The 20,624-nt window shown below is 32.3% G+C and overlaps 3 protein-coding genes across 4 annotated transcripts; 1 reads left to right on the forward strand and 2 right to left on the reverse strand.

The window, feature by feature from the left end:
* Positions 1–2,974: 2,974 nt before the first annotated feature.
* eIF2A (eukaryotic translation initiation factor 2A) lies at positions 2,975–7,814 on the reverse strand. Its single transcript, XM_088195095.1, has 11 exons — positions 7,673–7,814; positions 7,463–7,604; positions 7,259–7,400; positions 5,236–5,315; positions 4,990–5,168; positions 4,842–4,930; positions 4,623–4,773; positions 4,386–4,556; positions 4,141–4,315; positions 3,583–4,069; positions 2,975–3,502 (listed from the first exon to the last, which is right to left on the reverse strand). Exons 1-11 carry the CDS (start codon positions 7,692–7,694, stop codon positions 3,377–3,379), a joined length of 1,764 nt encoding a protein of 587 aa, XP_088051221.1. The 5' UTR covers positions 7,695–7,814; the 3' UTR covers positions 2,975–3,376.
* Positions 7,815–10,486: 2,672 nt separating this feature from the next.
* On the forward strand, positions 10,487–12,311 carry Alg3 (Alg3, alpha-1,3- mannosyltransferase). The gene is made up of 2 exons (XM_088194365.1): positions 10,487–10,573; positions 10,742–12,311. Exon 2 carries the CDS (start codon positions 10,780–10,782, stop codon positions 12,229–12,231), a length of 1,452 nt encoding a protein of 483 aa, XP_088050491.1. The 5' UTR covers positions 10,487–10,573; positions 10,742–10,779; the 3' UTR covers positions 12,232–12,311.
* Positions 12,312–12,381: 70 nt separating this feature from the next.
* On the reverse strand, positions 12,382–20,014 carry LOC148230928 (uncharacterized). Of its 2 annotated transcripts, none has more exons than XM_088194364.1 (7): positions 19,561–20,014; positions 15,492–15,734; positions 15,287–15,413; positions 14,930–15,159; positions 14,787–14,858; positions 13,680–13,773; positions 12,382–13,610 (listed from the first exon to the last, which is right to left on the reverse strand). In XM_088194364.1, exons 1-7 carry the CDS (start codon positions 19,953–19,955, stop codon positions 12,942–12,944), a joined length of 1,830 nt encoding a protein of 609 aa, XP_088050490.1. In that variant the 5' UTR covers positions 19,956–20,014; the 3' UTR covers positions 12,382–12,941. The 2 variants fall into 2 exon arrangements, 1 of the variants encoding a protein (XP_088050490.1); XR_015810946.1 differs by having other exon boundaries at positions 13,077–13,610; positions 13,680–13,977; positions 14,055–14,858.
* Between the last annotated feature and the right edge of the window lie 610 nt (positions 20,015–20,624).

Here is a 20,624-nt window from a genome sequence, read left to right on the forward strand (position 1 = left end):
AACACGAAAACATAGCAGTAGCTTAAAGTAGCCATCGCATTAGCAACGTACGCCAACTAAAAATGAGCTGTTGATGATAATTAAATTAGGCGCAAAGAATTTTTAATAGATCAAACAAATTGTGACAGAACGCGACTCGTTTTTGGGAAAATATGACGGAACGCAGTTCTGGCCCCACTACACCATGGGAAGTTAAGGAGTGAAACTGCAATTTATTGACGATTGAAAGTTCAATAGTGATTCATAAAGTTTCTGATTTAATATTTTTAAGATAATAAAAACTGCTAATTAAAAATATACATTCATATGTATATTTTTAATTAGGCTTTTTTATTAAATTATAAACAAAAACTGAATCTATAAAATTAGCTATTTATTTACTTTGAGTTAATCAGGAAGATCATTTTGGGTGGAGGGGCAGATGAGGGAACTTGCCCCCCCCCCCTAGAATGTCCAGAAAAATGCATGTCATTTTATGAAGTATTATAAATTTTAATGAAATTAAAATATTAAAAAAAACACCACTGACTGGCTAATTTTTGACTCTCCCCTTGGAAAATGCTGAAATGATGTTACTGATTTTGAACCAATACTAGTGAAAATAAAAAAACTAAAGAAAAAAGAAAAAAAAGTAAAATTATATAATTTCAACTTTTCCATACATAGTTATATATATACATTTACATACTAATCATTATTTATTTACATGCGGTGTATAAATGTTACAGTGAATGTGTATTTTTCACCAGTATATATATATATATATATATTTACTAGTGAAAATATAATTTAAATTATAGGCGCTAATGAAATTATGTGCTGCAATAAAATATCTATGAAACTCAATTTGTCAGTTGCGAAACGTTCATTTACTGTTCAAACACAAAGTTAACCTAATGAAAGTTCTAAAATTAATTATAGTTTTAAAAGTTTCATTAGGTCATGGATCCTTTTTTGAATTTTTGTATAAAATCAATGGTTTAATGAATGTAAAAAAATTAAAAAATCAATCTCGAAAATATTTTCGTAAATGTGCCCTTTCAGTGTAATCATATCGGAATACATTTTCACTGGTAGATATATATTTTAACCAGTAAAAATATAATTTTCCTGCAGGTGATAGTCAAATTATATGATTTCAACTTTTTCATACGTTGTAATATTATATACTTATCATTATTTATTTACATGAGATGTACAAATGTTACAGTGAATGTGTATTTTTCAGTGAAATGAAAATACATTTTCATCAGTAGATATATTTCTACTAAGGAAAATATAATTTAACTGACAGGCGCAAGTGAAATTATATGCTGCTCTAAAATGTCTATGTAGCTTAATTTAAAAGTTGCGAAACATTCATCTGCTGTTCAAACACAAACCTAACTTACACGAATTAACAAAACCCAACTTGACCTAATGAAAGTTCTAAAAGTAATTATAGTTTTTGAACTTTCATTAGGTCAAGTCCAAAATACAAACTAAACCAATTTATCTCTCAAGGTAAAATAAGCGTAAGAAGAAGTAATGACAGACGCCACATCTCCATAGTTTGTCTGCACTTGGATATTACACTATGTTTTAAAAATATGATAGCTATCTTTACCGAATTCTGATATAAGGGTGTTGGTCAAAGTATATTCAAACCGAAGTTTGGTCAATAGGAGGGCGCAAAAACAATTATCACTTCTCAGAAGTCAAAAGCAATAAAATCGTATCGGCCCCGTAGCAGTGGGTACGCTACAAACTGGGAACTGGGGCAGTTCTGTTGCAAGGTATCAATGCTCGGTCCTATTGTCCTATCAACGTTTGCAACGGTCGATTAATATTCGCCTTACTCACTAGATCTGGCTTTCCACTGATGTTCAAATTTTTGTACTGCACATCGAGGTTTGATCGATCGAAGACATGCAACAGGCGATGCACTGATTGCTGTGCATTTAAACAATATATGTTTTAAGCTCTAGAAAACTTGTATTGAATGCTATGAAGATTTGGTAAAAAAATTATATTACAAGATATTTGAAGTTTTCATTTGATTCACCCTAGTATATTTTTTTTTGTGATTTTAATTACATATCTCAATTAATTACTTGAGAATTTATATATTTTTTCATAAACTGTAAGTATACTTATGGAACGCGTCAAACTTTTTGAATTTTTTTTACAAAACTTACTTTTCTGCTTATTTATAATGAAAAGTAGCATAAATTTAATGGAGCAGTTTTTAAAATAATACAGTTAATTATGATCATAGTATCTAAGCTGATTTCCGAGTCCCCGGTAATAAATTCTTAAAATATATTAATAGTATCACCAGAAATAAAAGATAAAAAATAAACTAGTTCAAGTAAATGGTTTCTAAATTCGAATTACATATTACCATTTCTTGAATATTTTCCTTAAAAAAATGTTTTAGTATTAGCATATTTAATAGATCATGGATTTTTTAGTTACTGTATTGTTTTTAACAAAATAAATGACGATGAAACATATTTTATTTATAATATATTATTATGACTGATAAAACAAGTTGAACTCTCAACTTTAAAATTGAATGCATGTAGTTATCTACTGCCAATTCATTTTCAGTAAAGGGTTAATTGGGTCGAGCTCAACTATAACGTAGTATAATAAAACATATACTTCACTGAACAACTTTCAACAATCTCATCTGGATCCTTCCATTAACAAAATTCAATAAAAAAATACTTACAGCAAAGGCGTCAAAAATCATGTAGATATCTGTGTGAAAGGCTTTATTTTTTAGGTAAATAGTTAATATATTATAAAATATTTTTGTACTATTTTCACTCTAAGACTTTTCAGCGATTTTATAGTTTTCAATAGTAGCCATTTTGAGTGAGGCCAGTATTGATAATCGAAGAAGCTGCATTGAAATTTTTGGAAGGTTACGTCTGCAGCAAAGCTTTTTATAAAGCATACAATACAAATTAAAAATAAAACACAATTATGAAGCTTTTTTAAAATGTATTTCCGTAGTAAATAAATTTTATTGAAATATTCACATTATTAAATCTTTCAAGTTCGACACACCGTCTCATTCAAGCGTACATATTACATTAAGTTGGCAGTAATAGTTAAAAAATAATAGTCAACTTATAAATCGATCCACTTCAGCAGTATTGTTGAGATGTAATTTAAAAAAAAAAGTAATCGAAGTAGTATACATAAACCAAATTGAAAATAATTTATGCAGATGGTGATAAAAATTCAACACAATGTAAAAAATTTGAACTCTCAAATTAACAAATTTGTTAATATCCATATTATTTAACTTATATACTTTTCATATATGTATGTATAATATATAGTTATATAAATTACATCTAAGCATGATTCAAATGCAATTTTATCATAAATTGAGTTCGCCTAGTTCTTTCAGCAAATCATTCTCCTTTGCTATCTTTGCCATCTGATTGGTATCCAATGGTTTTCCGGAAGCTACGTCGCTCTTCAGCTTGGCAATAGCTTCCAATTTCTGTAAAACAAATATTTTTTTATATAAACAAACAATTCTTATTAAAGAATATATAATATACATAAGCAACTAAATAAAACCTTGATAATATTCTTCATCTTCTTGTCTTTGTCGGGATCGTTTGTAACGGGGGCGCGTATCTTCTGTTCGTAAGTCTTTCCGCCGGAAGGTTTCTTGTAACCGTCGTCGTCGCTGCTATCGTCCTCGAACGGAGAGCTTACAACAGGAGCTGTGACTTGATCTTCGACCTTTCTAGCCTTTCGGGCTTCGCGCTTCTTTTTTTGCTTCAAAGCTGCTTTCGAAGGTCCGTTGTTGGAATTGACCTGTCCCGGTAAATGCGGTTTTTCTTCATCATCGTGCACCTTAAACGATGACTCGGCTCCTTGAGCAGCTGGAGGCCTATATGGCTTGCTAACCACTGGCTTAGTCGGCGCTATCGATTTGGGTTTCTTGTTGGCCAAATTACTGGCCGGGAAGTTTCCAGGCTGCCAGAGCATCTCGAACAATTCACCAGACGGCCATTTATATTCGTAAATCAACGCACCAGTACTGTGCCATACTTTGAATCTAAAATAACAATTATTATAATGTATTATGTATATTGTAAACAATAATACGTTATAATATAAAATACACACCCGTTATCGACTCGCAATCTCGGAGCAGTTGTAAAACTGACAAAACACTCAGATCGAGGATCCCAAATGATACCAGTCGAATTAGGAGCTTCGCAAGTAGACAATTGCTTTTTAGTCTCAGTATCCCACACTTCCATGCGGCCAGGAAGATTACCAAATCCACACAATAAGACTCTTATATATTACATTAAGAAAAATAATGATATAAGGCATAATATATAGACATAGATATTTAAAAAGGATATTGTTTCCGTTCGGGCTGAAGTAAATGCTATTACGTGGTCCCGTGCCAAATTTGAACACAGGATCGCATGCCAAATTGAACATGACGGCTTTAGCGGGCATTAAACCGTAGATCACACAGAACTCTTGACCTTTGGGACTCCACGCGACATCATAGATTGGCCCTTCTTTGTCTGTATTAACAATCGTCGATTTAGAATTGGTTATATATGTATGTGTAAGTCGTATTTAATACTCGCCTAGAGTTAAAGTGATTGTTTCGCCTTTGCTGGTGGCGTAGTGCAACGTTTGTTTACCGTAATAGGTTGTATTTGATTTGTCAACTTCAGTTGATGTCAAAAATAATACATTAGTTCCTTTGCAATTCCAGAAAAACTGTACCGTATCACCCTACAAATATCCATTTTTTATAAAAAATATAATTTTTTAAAGATAAAGAAAATATTGTTTTATAGTACCTGGAAGAATCCCTTGCTCGCCAGGGCTTGGTTCATTTCAAAGTTTGGGTAACGGAACATTTTACAAAGCGTTGGCAAGTTGGTAGATCCTGATATTGAAAAATTAATTTTAAAAATCATAAAAAGTAAATATAAATGTGAAAATTACCTGGCATATGACAAACGACAAAGCTACGATTGTGAATAGTCGGAGACAAACTAAACGTGGCCACTTTTGAACAATTGACTACGGCAGCCGGCTTGCTAAAGTCTAAATTTTCATAGAACATAACTTCATTGTTGACAAGACGACCGAAAATCTTCTCGTCAGATGACCACATGGGTTGCCTAAGTAAAAATAAACATTAGTAAACATCCTCATTATATGTATATGCTTAAATAGACAAAATATAACCAATTAGCTTGCTGTTTTTGAACAAAAGATTGGATGAGCTCTCCGGTTTCAGCGGAGTACAGGTACATATTGTGCATACCCTGGAAAAATAATTTTATTTAATCCTGGCTTTCGGGGCAAATCAATTAAACTTTTTGTAAATTATGTATTATTATTTAATTAAAAATATTAGATTATAAACACAGTAAAACCCTGCTATTTTAAACACGTAAATGCGAAAAGTAACTCGTATTGTGGAGATTTTACAATGTGTATAAATTAGATGTGGTATTTTATCTTTATTTTTTGATAGTGAATATAACAATTTTTTTTGTACCAATATTTTTTTATTAATTTTTACTTGAAAGCAGAAGTGGAGAATCAAATGATGCTCATTATAGGGAATTAACCTAAGTAGTTATATCGGGGTAGGATAACAAAGTAAAATAATATCCCTTTTAGTCCCAGAGGGGCGAAATATCGACCTACCCAACCTATGCAAAGATATTTCGGTGCAAATTAAAAAAATTAAATTTATTATGTTCGATATTTTTGTACGATATGCCTAAGGTGTCGACATAAAAAGAATACATTTGCTTTATCTCTGGCAAGCCTAACAGTGCCTAGCAGTAATTATGTTATGTAACAGAGAAAAAAATGCACCGCTGTGGCTTACCGGCCACTTATTTGATAGGGATGGCTGGCGAAATGAAAACAAAAGTAGGTATTGCATACACGAAATTCTTTCTACTATTTGTACATTTTTATCTTCATTCAGACATATTTTTATCCAAATAGTCTACGGAATATGCTTCGCTAAACAATATTAAAATATTGTGTTAAATATTAGCAATAATTATATTTAACTAAAAAAATTGCGTGAATTTAAAAAAAAACCTTTTTCATTTCAAAATATTGCAATGTTATTTTTTCTGTTGCTAGCTAAAGATAGTTGTATTAGACCAGTGTTCTCAAACTGAGGTCTGCAAAGCAACTTTAACGTATTAATGTTAAAATTAAAAAACAATGAAGCAAAATATAGATGAGAGCGACTCAGATGATGATGCACCAATCTTAAAATCCATGTTTATCATTTGGATTTACTTATATCTGCAATGATGACGTGGAAAGAGTTCTTTATGTATATTACTTCTATATCACGAATGTTTATCATTCGAAAGTACGCAGCTTGACAATCTCTGACGTTATTTGGAAATAAAACAAAGTGAACACATTAGTAAGTCTGTCAATTTTTTGAAATAAATAAACAAGAACTTGCTTTAAGTCAAATCTGATTAAGAAGACCGCAACTGGTCGTATCAATAAAAAAGCAGCAATTACTAATAGCAAAAACTGGAAAATCCCATAATATAGAAGAGCAACTAATTTTTCCTGCTACAAATACAAAAAATATGTTTGATTTCAACGGTCAAGAATAGAATTGAAAATGTCATATAATATAAAAGAGCAGTTAATTTCAAGAGTGCTCAAAAGTCAATTGGACAAGAGTTCCGACATCTCTAATTATACTGATCTGTAAGCGATTACTATACTATATTTGCGATAACACAGTCAGTTCAAGAGCTATCCATTTCATCATTATTCATAATTGAGAAAGAGATGGCAAGTTTGGGATTACCCCCTATCATTACAAATCAATGTTAGACCAAATTGTCTGGGACTAAAAAGGTTATGCAGTATTGAGGTTGGTACTATAATATGTACTATATATATATATATAAACATTTATAAGTGAAATGTAGTTAATGGTAATTTTAGAAATAAATAAGTATGTTAGATAAATCTGTTTTAAAAAAATAAGATGTATACAGATTTACAATTTTGCCCGCACTCCTCTCATAAGGTTCTTTCAGATAATCATAACTGATAAAAAATAATGGGTCACATATTTTATTGGAATAAATTTAGATATGTTTTGCGATCTACATTTTTGTGGATAAAAGTACACATACGAGTTATATCAATTAACGGGGTTTTACTGTACATCTAAGAAAACGTTTTTCCTATTGGAATAGATTATAACCTCATTTCCTTTGGCGATGTTGTAAACCTCCCAGCACGCCAGATGTTTACCCAACGGAGAGAATTGAATGTCGAATATCTTCGGCCCTGGAATGCTTTTGAAGTTGGACCACCCCTTTCCACTGGACTGCACAATTTCGATGCTGAAATACAACACATCGATCGAAACGCCGGTTTAAATGAACTAAGGTGCATCGCGACTAACCTCGTTCCGTTGGTCCAGGCGAAACGGTCCCCTGCGGGGTTGAAGGCCATGGCGCGACATGAGCTGGCTTTCTCGCGGGGCGACGGGCGCTCCGTGAAGCGTTCCGGCCCTTCCAGTAGAGCCACGCCGCTGCTGCTTCGAACTGGAAATACACGGACGATGCCACGCTCAGAACTCAAAATCAACGTTGAACGTCATCAATCAACTTACCGGCGATGTCTGGGATCGCCATGTTGCTCTGACAACGTTGACAAAGCTGACAACGCCGACCGCACTACTCGCTGCCTTGCTCTGCACGCCGGCAAATTGATGGCAGGCCGGTCCCAAGTTTCGCTTAGCGCCGAAAGAGCTAATTTAATATCTCAAATTCGTCAAAATTAAGAATCAAAATGCTATTAACATTTTATTTCTTTTTAACCCTTAACACGCGTTAAGCATATTTAAAAGTACATTTTAATAATACTTTTTCAACTACTTAATTCAACATTTTTAGCAGGGGCGTATACATATTCAGGGTATGGTGCAGCATGAAACGATATATTGCATATACCGTCTTTTTCCGAAAATAAGACATCCTCCGAAAATAAGCCCTAGCGTGATTTTCAGGAGTTTTTGGAATATAAGCCCTCCCCCGAAAATAAGCCCTAGTTAAAATAAGGTGAACGCCAACATGTGGCGATTATTGCTAGTGCTACACTATTTACAGGCAGCCTTTGACTTTCGCACAATTCGCTATTTCGCACATTTAAAAAAAAACATTTTTTTTATTAAAATTTTTTTTTTAAAAAAAAATTATAAACGTGAGTGAGAAACTGATAAACTTTAGTATTGATAAGAACAAAAAGAAATCAAGGACTCATAAACTTCACACGATTCGTGACAAAGAAAATAAAAATTATGATTCCAGCGGGAATGACTGCCTATCTCCAGACACTTGATATCGCAATAAGCAAGCCCTTTAAGGATAATTTGCGCGTGGAGATGAATGAATAGATTGAAAACAGAATGGTGAGAAATCAACGCGGAAATTTTGTGAAGGTCTACAAGAAGTTGCGAATTGGGTAAAGAATTCATGGGATAAAATAACTGACTGTTGTGTTTCCAATGCACTTCGAACAGGCTACTTAGACAATAAATACTCATTTAAGGATAGCTATATTGCAGGACATGAGAGATTCGGACCAATGATTCAACAGAAAATGGACTTGATTGAAATTTAGGATGGAATTCAGAATTTGATTAGTTATGACTATGTTCCAAAAGAAAATGAAACGACTCCTTTTGAATAAATTTGAAATAAATGTAAAATTCCTATATAAAAATAAATATTAACCGAAAATATATAAATGTACTTATTGTACGTAAAAAGTAAGCTCTCCCCCGATAGTAAGACCTAGCTCATATTTCGGACCAAAAAAGAAAGTAAGACAGTGTCTTATTTTCGGAAAAAGACGGTAGTAGCATTTGTAGGCGCTTGAATATTGTGTTATCGTGGTCAGCAGTGCATCCCAAACTTTTTCATGCAACGGCCTCTTAAATCTGAAAAAATAATCCGCGGTCCCTCTGAGCAAAAAACATGTTTTGTCGTAAACACTTTTATTTGGCATTAAGTATTACTATTAATTAATACATACACACATGTTCATATTTTATAAAAAATATATAAAGGTACGTATATGTAAACAAATTTAAAAAAAAACTAGACACATAGTAAGCATACTAAAACATTTTAATGAGATGGATGCGGTTGCATGTTTTTCTGGTCTCCGGTTTAATCTCAGAAATGATAAAAATACTTTGTCTCAGCAAAGTTTTCCCAAAGAAAGGGATATGTAGAATTTATCTATATGACCACAAAATCTTTGTTTCTAGAGCTGAAATGCTTCGTTTCCGTGTATCTCTTTAACTTGCTGGGCTTTAGAAAAGTAAATGCCAATACCTCAAAACGCAACAATAGCAAATAGCTTAAAATTTTAACGACATTTTACGAATATTTAATTGGTCAGTATGTAAATAGATTTATGATTACTGTAAATTGCGCTATTGGTCGGTATAAACCAGGGGTGGCCTAAATTCATGCCAGTATGAGCCATATTCAAGATTCTCAAGGGGAGCCGCAATAAACATTTTTGAGGGAATCAAAAACAATGATATAAAAAAATGTTTATTATAAATAATATTTACCTAAATATATTTTGTATATTTGCATACTATTTTTAACAGGAAATGAGAAAATAAGAAAATGTATTTATTTATTTTTAAAATAAATAATAAATTAATTATTGACTTTGTGGTTTTGGACTTGTTTTGCCAGGCATTCACAGTCTGGCTTGTAGTTTTGTTAGGGCTGTACGTAGTAACTCCGTAAGCCGCAAGGTGTTGATTCGTAAATGATGCACGATGCTTTCGTTTAATAAATTTCATAGACGAGTATAGGGATTCACATGAATGGGTTGTACCGATAATCGAAATAAGTCAACGAGCGTGATTCTTAAACCAATTAGCAATTCTATTTAAGATGTAAATGATTTATAATTTTCAGGGCGAGATCTTCTTGAATTTCTACTAATTACAATTTAGGAAACACCAATTGAGAAATCAGAAATCCATAGCTGATAACTATCATTTCTAATGGATTAATAAAGAATGGGATACTAATATTTAAATTCTTCAGCTCTTTAAATCTAAGACTAATATCTGGCAATAATTATTATAACTTCCCTCGATATTTATAAAGTTTTTTTATCTTTATTCTCAAGAGATTTGATTTTTAAACGGGAAATTGAATTAATTGTATTAAATGTTCTTATTTTCTCTTTTTAATTCAAAAATTCTTATAATTAATAAATTAAACTCAAAATTGCTTTAACTACCAATGTGCTTAGAATTCTACCTAATGGTTAAAGTTAATTTATGATTTAATATTTTGATACATTTTATCAAATTATTTGTTGGCATTTTCGAGAATAATATAAATATGGGTTAGAGGTCAAAATAAAATACGATAATGGCCAAATTAAAACTAGAATGATAAACGTCAGCCGGGCAATAGGTTACAAAAATAACTTATCTGGGCCGACCTGTTTCGGATTAGAATTTTAACGCGTGGTGGTAAATTATACCTTTATTGAATAAAATGTTTTTATTTTACACCTGTCTTAAATATAGAAAATGTTTTATAAACAACAACTTCCATTATATCAAATAATGAACAAAATAATGTATTTCTAATACGATTATTTATTTTTTACATAACATATTTAATTTATTTTATTTCAGATATTTTTTCACGCTGGATTTATAACAAATCTGCATTCATGGGTCACCTTCAGACCGTGAAACAATTTTTCAAAAAATACCAACGATGGAGTCAAATAGAAAAATTGTTTACATGTCCGAGCAACACGGCTTTCGTCGGTTTCGTAGTAATTTTTCTCGAATTTTTCATCAACGTGTGGATCATAGAGCGAGTTGCGTACACGGAAATAGACTGGAAAGCTTACATGCAAGAATGTGAAGGATTCCTAAACGGAACCTTAGATTATTCGCAGTTGAAAGGTGACACAGGACCGCTCGTTTATCCCGCGGGATTCGTGTACATATATTCGATACTTTATTTCATAACTGGATATGGACAAAACGTTAAAGTGGCTCAGTATATTTTTCTTGTAATTTATCTATTGCAATTAATTTTAGTTTTTAGAGTTTATCATAAAACTTTGAAAGTACCACCCTACGTTTTGTTGATTACCATATTGACGTCGTATAGAATTCATTCTATATATGTTTTGAGACTTTTCAACGATCCCATTGCAGTTTTGCTGTTTTTTGCGTCATTAAATTTGTTCTTGGACTCGTATTGGGTTTTAGGTAGTATATTTTTCAGCTTGGCGGTATCGATCAAAATGAATATTTTACTTTTTGCTCCGGCTTTGCTTTTATTTTATCTCACTAATTTAGGGATCATAAATACTGTGAAACACCTATCTTTATGCAGCGTAGTACAAATAGTTTTAGGCTTACCTTTTATTTGTTGTAACTTACTTAATTATATGAAAGGCAGTTTTGATGTTGGTCGAGTTTTCAATCACACTTGGACTGTTAATTATAGATTTTTGGACGTCGAAGTTTTCGAAAATAAGATGTTTCATTTAACTTTGCTGTTACTGCATTTGGTGTTGTTGGGAATATTTTATCCTCAAGCGAAACAATTTATGAAAACTTATGCAGAGTTAAAATATGTACAAGGTCAAATTCAGCCGCAGATAGACTCGAAAAATCTAGAAGTAATTAATGCTAAGAAAAAGGAAAAGAAACAGAAGAGCTTATTTGCTCGACAAAGAAAAGTCAAAGAAGAAACGAAAAATAGAGATGTTTCTAAAGATCAGGTGAAATTTTTAAACTCTTTTGAAAGCTCGTTAAAATCTTCCGAGCAAAATGAAGAAGTAGCAAAAAAAGAAGATATGTATAGTATTAATTTCGACCAAATCAATAGATTTTTAGTGTTTCCTATGTTTTTGAGTAATTTTATAGGCATAGTTTGCGCTAGAAGTCTTCATTATCAATTTTACTCTTGGTACTTTCATACTCTTCCGTATCTCGTATGGTGCACGTCATATTCTAACCTGACTCGTTTCCTCATTTTGGCATTGATAGAATTAAGTTGGAACACTTATCCTAGCACTATATTTTCCAGTGCTCTATTACATGTTTGCCATGTATCAATATTGTTCAGTCTTTATAATAATAAGATCAAAACCAGTTCATAATAATTACGTAATTTATAAACTGTCATATATTTTATTATGTACACATGTTATAAATGTTTTAATAAACTATTTAAAATGCGTATTTTCTTCTCTACTATTCTAAAACGATTTACAGGTATGTTTCATATAGGACTTTTAAAGAAAAATCCATTTCAAAACTGAGTTATTTTATTATTTTTTCATGTATGCATAAAAAAAACAATATCTTAATACACAATATACTTTTTATTAAATTTATTTCACAATCATATTTGCTAAAATCACATATCACAGAATTTTAAAATATAAATAATAATTAAAACAATTAAAATCTCACTGAGAGCTGTATCTATGAAATCATAGGAAAAATGTTAATAATCATAATTATTAATACTTTTAAAAAATATCATTACCATATAAAAATAAATTAAAAGTAATTAAAAATAAAATAATTCTATCTTTGAAAAAAATTGAATGAAACATCATTTCATCATATTCACTGAGATGCACGTATTCTAGGAACGACATTTAAGAACAGTTTGAATCCTATGAACATTTAAAAATATATCACTCTATAATATTAATCGGGACAAAATATTTACATACGTACATTATTACATTATAACGATTACAAAAATAATTTATAGATATCTATAGATGAGTTTGTATTAGATATTTTCCTTAAAAAAACATACAATATACATGGCATTTAATAAGTGTTAAAAAGTTTTCTAAATCCTCATGTTTTTGGAAGTCATTATTTCCGTCAGAGTGGCTTGTCGCTTTACGGCCGTGCGAGTCGTATAACCGGTATATATAGAACCGTTGCCCATTTGCTTCTGCAGCTTCTTAGCTAGCAGCAAATCTTTCTTTTCTTGCAAAATCATGGCTTCGATCTTCTTTTGCTCTTCTATGATCAACGGATCTATGTCTTCGATGGAGATCTCCGCATCGCTGTCCAGCAACGAATTAGTCGAGTTCTTGCTGTTTCTATTCCTCAGTCTACCGTTCATGTTTGTAGTGTTCTTGTTGAAATCTTCGTAATCGGTATTTATAAAACCGTTGATGTTGCGATTGTTTCCGTTGCTCCTCAAAGTGCGACCGTTGACATTTTTATTGTCATTCAAAGGTTTTTTACGACAATCTTCAGTGTCACTAAATGACAAACTTCGTTTTATACGTTTGGCAGGGCTTCTCTTATTACCATTTGACAGTTTGGAGCAAGTGAAGGGTCCTTTGCCGTTCTTCTTCGATTTAGAATTACCGTTCGACGTAACATCGATCGAGCTCTTCAATGGCGTATTAGACTTATTCTTCCTGCTTCTCGGTGAGCTCTTTTTATTGGAATTCCTTTTATTAGGTGACTTTTTCCGAGGAGATTTAATAACAATATCACTCTCCTTCAACATAAAAAAATACATTTACATATCAACATACATAATAATATTTAATATAATAGAAAAACTTACTTCTTCAATTGGAATATCAGAAAAATTAGACAATCTCACAAACGGTGAGTTTTTACAAAAGCCTATTAGAGGTTTTGTTTTTACAGCTAAAATACTGGAAATTAGAGATAAAAAATTAATTAAAAATACAAATACTTTTTAATTTTATTACATGTATATATGAAGGCGAGTCAAAGGAAAACTGTAAAATTGCAGTATAAATTAAAAACACCGCTCTATTGTTCTTTAAATTAGCAGAAGAGTGGCCAACAGTTACAAACACAAAGGTATTGCTGCAGTGGCTTTGAATGACGTGCACCTAAGTGGGACAAAAATGTTTTATGAGTAGTGAAGGAGTGAAACCAATTGAAGTTGAATTTAAATACGGTGATGTACGTCTATTATTTCAGCAAGTGTAGTACGAGTGGACCTTTCGAAAAGGCGTGAGGTCTATAGCAGATTAAATTAGATATCAGTCCAAGGCAGAAGTAGATTGCGACGTGTAGAAAAATCGCCAAGTATCAGTGAACAAAAGTCTTATTGTTGTTCTGCAAAACAGATACAGAAATGAAAGAACAACATATTGATAACATAAATGATTGCTTCTTATGAAGAATTTTTACTGGAGAAACCTACTAGCCATACCCCTTCATCGAAAACGAAAAAATTCCGCATACAACAATCTGCAGAATATATTATACTTACTCTTTTTGCGATTAACGAGAGGTTATTGGAGCGCCACAAGAGCGAGAAACTCCATAATCGCTGACTTACACATCTTTGACCACTAGAAGAGACGATAGAAAGGAAAAGGTAGGCAAGTAGATGCTCACCTACTCTTTTTTGTTTGTATCCAAGCATTTTTTAAGGGCTGAAGAACTTGGTTGCCAAAATCCGATTTATTAATGAGCCGATGGGTATTTGTTCCAGTTGTAAATAACATTTTTCATTACAAATGTATTTTTTTATTATGTAATAAATTTAAAGTTAAACAGTTAATTGTAATGTAGACTACAATTACTCCATATTAAATATTTTTCGTTTAATAAAACATGACGTAAAAATATTTATTTTTTTCATTTGACTCACCCTTGTATATATGTACATATATTATATTTAAAAAAATACCTAGCTATTAAAGAACCGCCAGAAGAATTCGGTATTTTGATTGGTATACATTTCACAACTTTTCCTTTAAACCTATAAACAATATATGTATTAAATATAGTAATTTAGTTTATTTTTATTAATTTATTTTAATAAAAATTAACCTTGATATTGGAATGGAATGAATTGGTTTAAAATAGCATAGTTCCTGTTTTAAAGAATCTTCACTTCTCATATCTGGTTCTAATATTTTAGGTTCTTTTGTTGGAGCTTTCTCCACAATTTTTTGTGTATCTTTTATTAACGACGTGGAGGCCTTTCTTTCGGTAACGATTCCGGAATAAACCGACAGTTCTTTAGTTTGACCAGGCGTCGGTAGCTGAGGATCCCATAACTTTAATAAAAAAATATACAATTAAATAAATAATCAATCGACTATTGCTAAAATGTGTAAAATACAATCGAAAAAATAAAACATGGACTCTGGACTATTATTTTAAAAATAAAACTAATTTACATACCTGAGGTTCTAACTTTCCATCTTGTTTCTTATTTGAATTGTCGGAGCTTCCGTTGCATACCTTTTTCAAAGTTGGACGTTCGGTGGGTATTAATTCCGGAGAAACTGCATTTATTGTAGATTGGTTACTATTGAATTAATGCATATAAAAAGTTAGTATTTATATTAGTTCAAAACACACAACGAATAAAGGAAAAGTAACTTACGTTGTACAAGTGGTTTTATTGAGTTTTTCAAAATAATTACTTATGGTTTGCTTTTTGAAACCATTTTTCTTTTCCAAACCGTTTGTGTTTTGTTGAATAGTGGTGTTTTTTGAAGCAGACGAATTTTCACGGACAATTGTCGGGCTGTTCAGCGTAACGGATAGCTTACGGGCGTACTCTTCGTCGATTTTCAACTCTTGTAGTCTAGTTTCGTTCATGATTCTTTCCTTTTCTTGCAATTCGCTGTGAAATTAAATACAAGTTCAATGAGTTCACATTTCAAGGTTCAATTTCGACATATTTATCGAAAATGATTTATATTATCAACAAGTTAATATATTAACTGCCCATAGTTGCCAACATATAATTTACAACAAGAATGTGAATTACATGATTATTAAATGTGTTTCGACATTTGGCTCTGTAGGTTTGCGTTTTTTTTTTTATAGAATATGACTTCAAGAGAAAAAAACATTTTATATTACCGAAAAATAATATAAACATATTTAAGGTTATGTTACGCTTGCCCACTATAACAATATCGTTAATATTTCTAAGGAAATCAAATGTCCTTATATTTTATATTGTAACTAAACAGAAATATTTAGATGTCGTTTTATAATTAACTACTGTGTTCTTGTCAAAAATAATATATATATATATATATATATATATATATATATATATATATATATATATATATATATTAACATCCGGTGTGGGCAAAGGTTTTGCCCACACCGGATGTTCATATTCTCAATTTTCCCCTGAGGATGGCTGGGCGAAGTTGGCCGAAACGTAGGGACCATGATTCCACACGGAATCAAAAAAGTACGCGGAGTAATCCGACTCCTAAAAATATTAACCAAATATTTCTCCGCGAAAACGCATTCAACCACATATATATATATATATATATATATATATATATATATATATATATATATATATATATATATATATATATATATATATATATATATATATATATATCTATTAACTAACACTTCTATAAGTTCAGCCGTCATCTTTAACGTAAAACGTGGTATGTTTTATATAGATTATAAAAAATCTTTCCAGCACTGGCCACAATAATTGGGTAGATTCAGTGATTTTTAACACTGCATTTAAAATAATATCTTATTACACAAATATCTTATAACTATAACTAAATAAAGATAAACGAAACAATACATTTAAAATCGGTGACCCATTAGCAAGGATGGTATATCAGATTTTTCCAAGGAGGGGGGGGGGGGAAGTTGGCCAATCAGTGGTCGTTTTTTTAATATTTTTATTTTATTAGGATTCATAGTATTTCATTGAATGACATAATTTTTTTGGCTAAATTCAAGGTGGTCCAGTTTAGAATCCTGAGATATGCAAAAATAATAAAGACGCTCCTTTAGTATCGAACTTTCAGAGACACAAATGAACACAATCGTAATTAAATATTTTGTTCTGCGCGCCAATTCCGCCTAGTATGGGATCTGGTCGCGACTAACTGCATTGTCTATAAATGCATAACATTATCTTATTGGAGTGTAATCCTATTATCGGGATTGGAATTGGAGGTTTATTGTCATCCAACCACTGCCTTTTACGTCACGTGTTTAAGTAAAGGATCCACATCTCATTTCCAGTAATAATACGACTCAAAAATATTTTTTTCTGTTTCAGAATCATTAATGAATGGCTTATTGAGATATGTTGCATGAGGTTTTCCTCAGACAATTTATGGGATACCCATATTCTGCACATTGACATCTTTCCTAATTTTTAAATGTCTGTGAACTGATATAGGCGGCACAATGAACTTTTGTGCTAGCTTATGTACTGTTAATCTCGGACCTGGTTTGATGGCAGCCCAAATATCCTCACTAACAACCACTAAGGACTGCCTGCTCTTATATAAATATTCAATGGCAAAATTTCCAGAACGAAATTTTTGGAGCCACATTTACCACTTTCTAAATTTAATGGCATTCCTGTCCATTGCATTACAGATGTTTTTAACTGCTATTGTTGCATTATGACCGAGTTGAAACTTATAAAGCATAATATAGCTTAATTGAGATTATTTTATCTCCACAAAAATAATCCCGTTACTAAAGAGCATCTTTGATACGACTACTGTTCAACAAACACCGAAAGAATACTAAAATTATTGTTAATTCATAAAAAAATGTACATTTTTGCAAATGTAAGAAAAAAACCAACTTGATTTAAGAGTCGCGATCCTTGAGGGAGGGAGGGGGTCATACGTTTTCCTCACTGATTCAGTATTGAGTCATTTTCCATAAGTCTGTTTAGTTTATCAGTTACAATTTATTCAATGTTTTATATAGCCCGTAATGACGACTAGTCTCCAATTACTCGAACCATCAACTACTCGAGTATCGAATATTAAAATTTTAAAATACTCAAGTACTCTCGAGTATTTACCAAATGTACCAAAATAGCTATTATTTAAATTTGTGCACATATAAACAAATAAATAAAAGACTTATGTTAATTTTTACATTTATTTTATCTTTAAGAACATATTTTTTAAAAGCAATAATGCATTATTATTCCCGTTGTGGAAAAAACCCTTTCCGTTGCTGTTGGTCTTATTGTCATCAACGCGTTGAATAATGCTTCTAAATTATCTGTTCGCTTTTTATAGATATAAAATTTTTTGAACTTTTTTTTTATGTTCTCTTCTTTCCTTCCCTTCTTTACTTTTCCCTTATTTTCTTTAACTATTGACAAAATAAATTCTTGAATAGATTTTTTTTCTAACAATATACAATCTTCTACTCCTGATTCTTGTGAAGAATTTAAATTTATATCTGTTGACGCCCGTTTCGAGCAATTGTATGCGTTCGCGAACGCCGTCATACAGCGTTCGGGAATGCACCCGAACTTGACAACAGTCGGCTCTGATCGTCGTTACGAAGCGATCGGACCACGCCGAGCTCAATAAAGCTTTTATACAAACACACGTGTTTTTGGATTTAGACCTAAGAACTAACCAGCACGCGTATCCATACACGCAACAATATCCTTTGAAGATATATTTGGGTGAATCCCTTTCACTCTAGAGCTAAATGGTTCGCAAAGAACTGACTTTACTTTAAATGCCTTTAAAATACACAATTGTTTTGGTTTATATTTTTAGCTGAGGGACAATTCACGCTACAACTGCATAGTCATAAAACCTAAAATATTTTTTTTTATATTCATATTGTTCGTTGTCATAAATTAGATAAGTCGGAACTGTAGGACACAAAACACAAAAGAAATTTCTCCGTCGTACCCACTAGCATAGCCGAGACCGAAACTATGCGAAAAAATTATTACCTGATAGTAACCGCTCTAACTCGGGACTTCGGGCATAAACACCAAATAAAAGCAAGACTAAAGTTATTGTTGTTTCTAAGATATTTAAAAATTTTCAAATTTCGAGTACTAATCGAGTAATTTTCAAAATACTCGATTATCAAGTACTTGAAAAATAGACGAGTTTACTCGAGTATCGAATACTCGAATTAGAGACTCTAATGACAACCCATCAATCTGGGCGGTAGGGTTATTAAGAAAGTGCGGGGATGTGTGTTTCATCAAAAACTCAAATTGATAGCGCTGTATGAGCAGGCGCGTTATTTCTCACTTTGCCCTTTGGTCTTGAGATCGCACTAAAACTATAATTTTTAGCTCTTTCAGCAAATCCTGACAAAACTTGTTCTGACATTCGATCAGTGGAATTTCACAATCACAGTTTGAACGACTTTCACATTATGATTGTTTGTCTTCCAGAACGAGGTTTATTTTCAATATTTTCTTGACCCTCTTTGAAAGCTTTGAGCCACTTAAAAAGCGCAACACCAACTCAACCGATCAAGATAAAACAAGTCTGGACACCCACCAATGAAGTGTTAGCATAGGAAGGCAACATATTTATTTATGGGACGGATCTTGTATTGTTATCTTCGAAAACTGTAATAATCTTTGGAAACTTTTGATAAAATAAAAATTGTTTGAATGTCAAAAATGTTGTAAACGGACTAGAATAAAAATTCCCTACCTTATAAGCTTTTCCGTCTCTTTTGATTGCTCGTTCTGTATAGTTTCCCTCTCTTTCTGCACTTTGAGAAACTCGGCTCGATACTCGGAGCGAATCTCGCCGGGGGCGCTCAGTTTAAGTTTAGGATTGTCCTCGCTCGTTTTCGACGCCAGCTCGGCCGCGATGCGCCTTATGCGCTCGGCTAGCTCGGCGTCGACGAGCTGCCCTCGGCGCTCCGCCCTGCGCAGCCAGGCTCCGTAGCGCCGACGACACAGCGGACAGAAGAGCGTGCCGAGTTCTTGCCATTTGCGCGTGCACGGTAGGCAAAAACAATGGTCGCACGGCAGCCTAACCGGCTCTAGCATCAAACACAGGCAGATGGTGCATTTCACGGACTGCGCAAGATCCAAGTCCATGGCCGGCGACCGTCGCCCGCCGCCCGGCTGACGGCTCGCTTGACAGCGCCGACGGTGCTACCAGAGCGCAAATTTTTTCCTGCTCATCGAACGTAACAATATGTTTTCTTTCAATTTTATATTTCAAATTGTTGCACTTGTAAAATTTCAGTAAAATACATTTTTTATCATTGTTTCAATTATTTAGGTGTGTACATTCATAAGGTGACCAGATTTTGAAAATATCAAATGAAACTAAAAAACGATTATCTCGGATTTTTTTGTTCAATTAGAAATGCTGCGGGAGTTAAAAAAATTAAAAGTTTATTTCGAAAATTTTTGTTCATTTAGGGATGCCACTAGAACTAAAAAAATGTCAACTAGGACAAAACGAAGGACAAAAAAGCAAAAAAAGGACGTCTGGTTAACAATGATTGTATTATGGTTTCGATTATTCGTTATATATAGGCGGCATCGCTTGGGTCTTTCAGAAAAATATAATATGATATTAATAAAAAAAGTAATTGTAAAAGTCAATAAATCATGTGATTTATTTTCACACGCAGCATCAAATATTAGGTATATTAATAAATTTTCCTTTCAAACAAATGCATCGCGATTTTAATAAACTATCATGTTATCAAAAGCTTGTACATACCTACATACCTGTGCGTAGCTGTGCAACGCATT

The sequence above is a fragment of the Plectrocnemia conspersa genome, unplaced genomic scaffold, assembly GCF_051122295.1.
Source record: "Plectrocnemia conspersa isolate PC_06_02 unplaced genomic scaffold, ASM5112229v1 ptg000010l, whole genome shotgun sequence".
Taxonomy (NCBI): Eukaryota; Metazoa; Arthropoda; class Insecta; order Trichoptera; family Polycentropodidae; genus Plectrocnemia; species Plectrocnemia conspersa.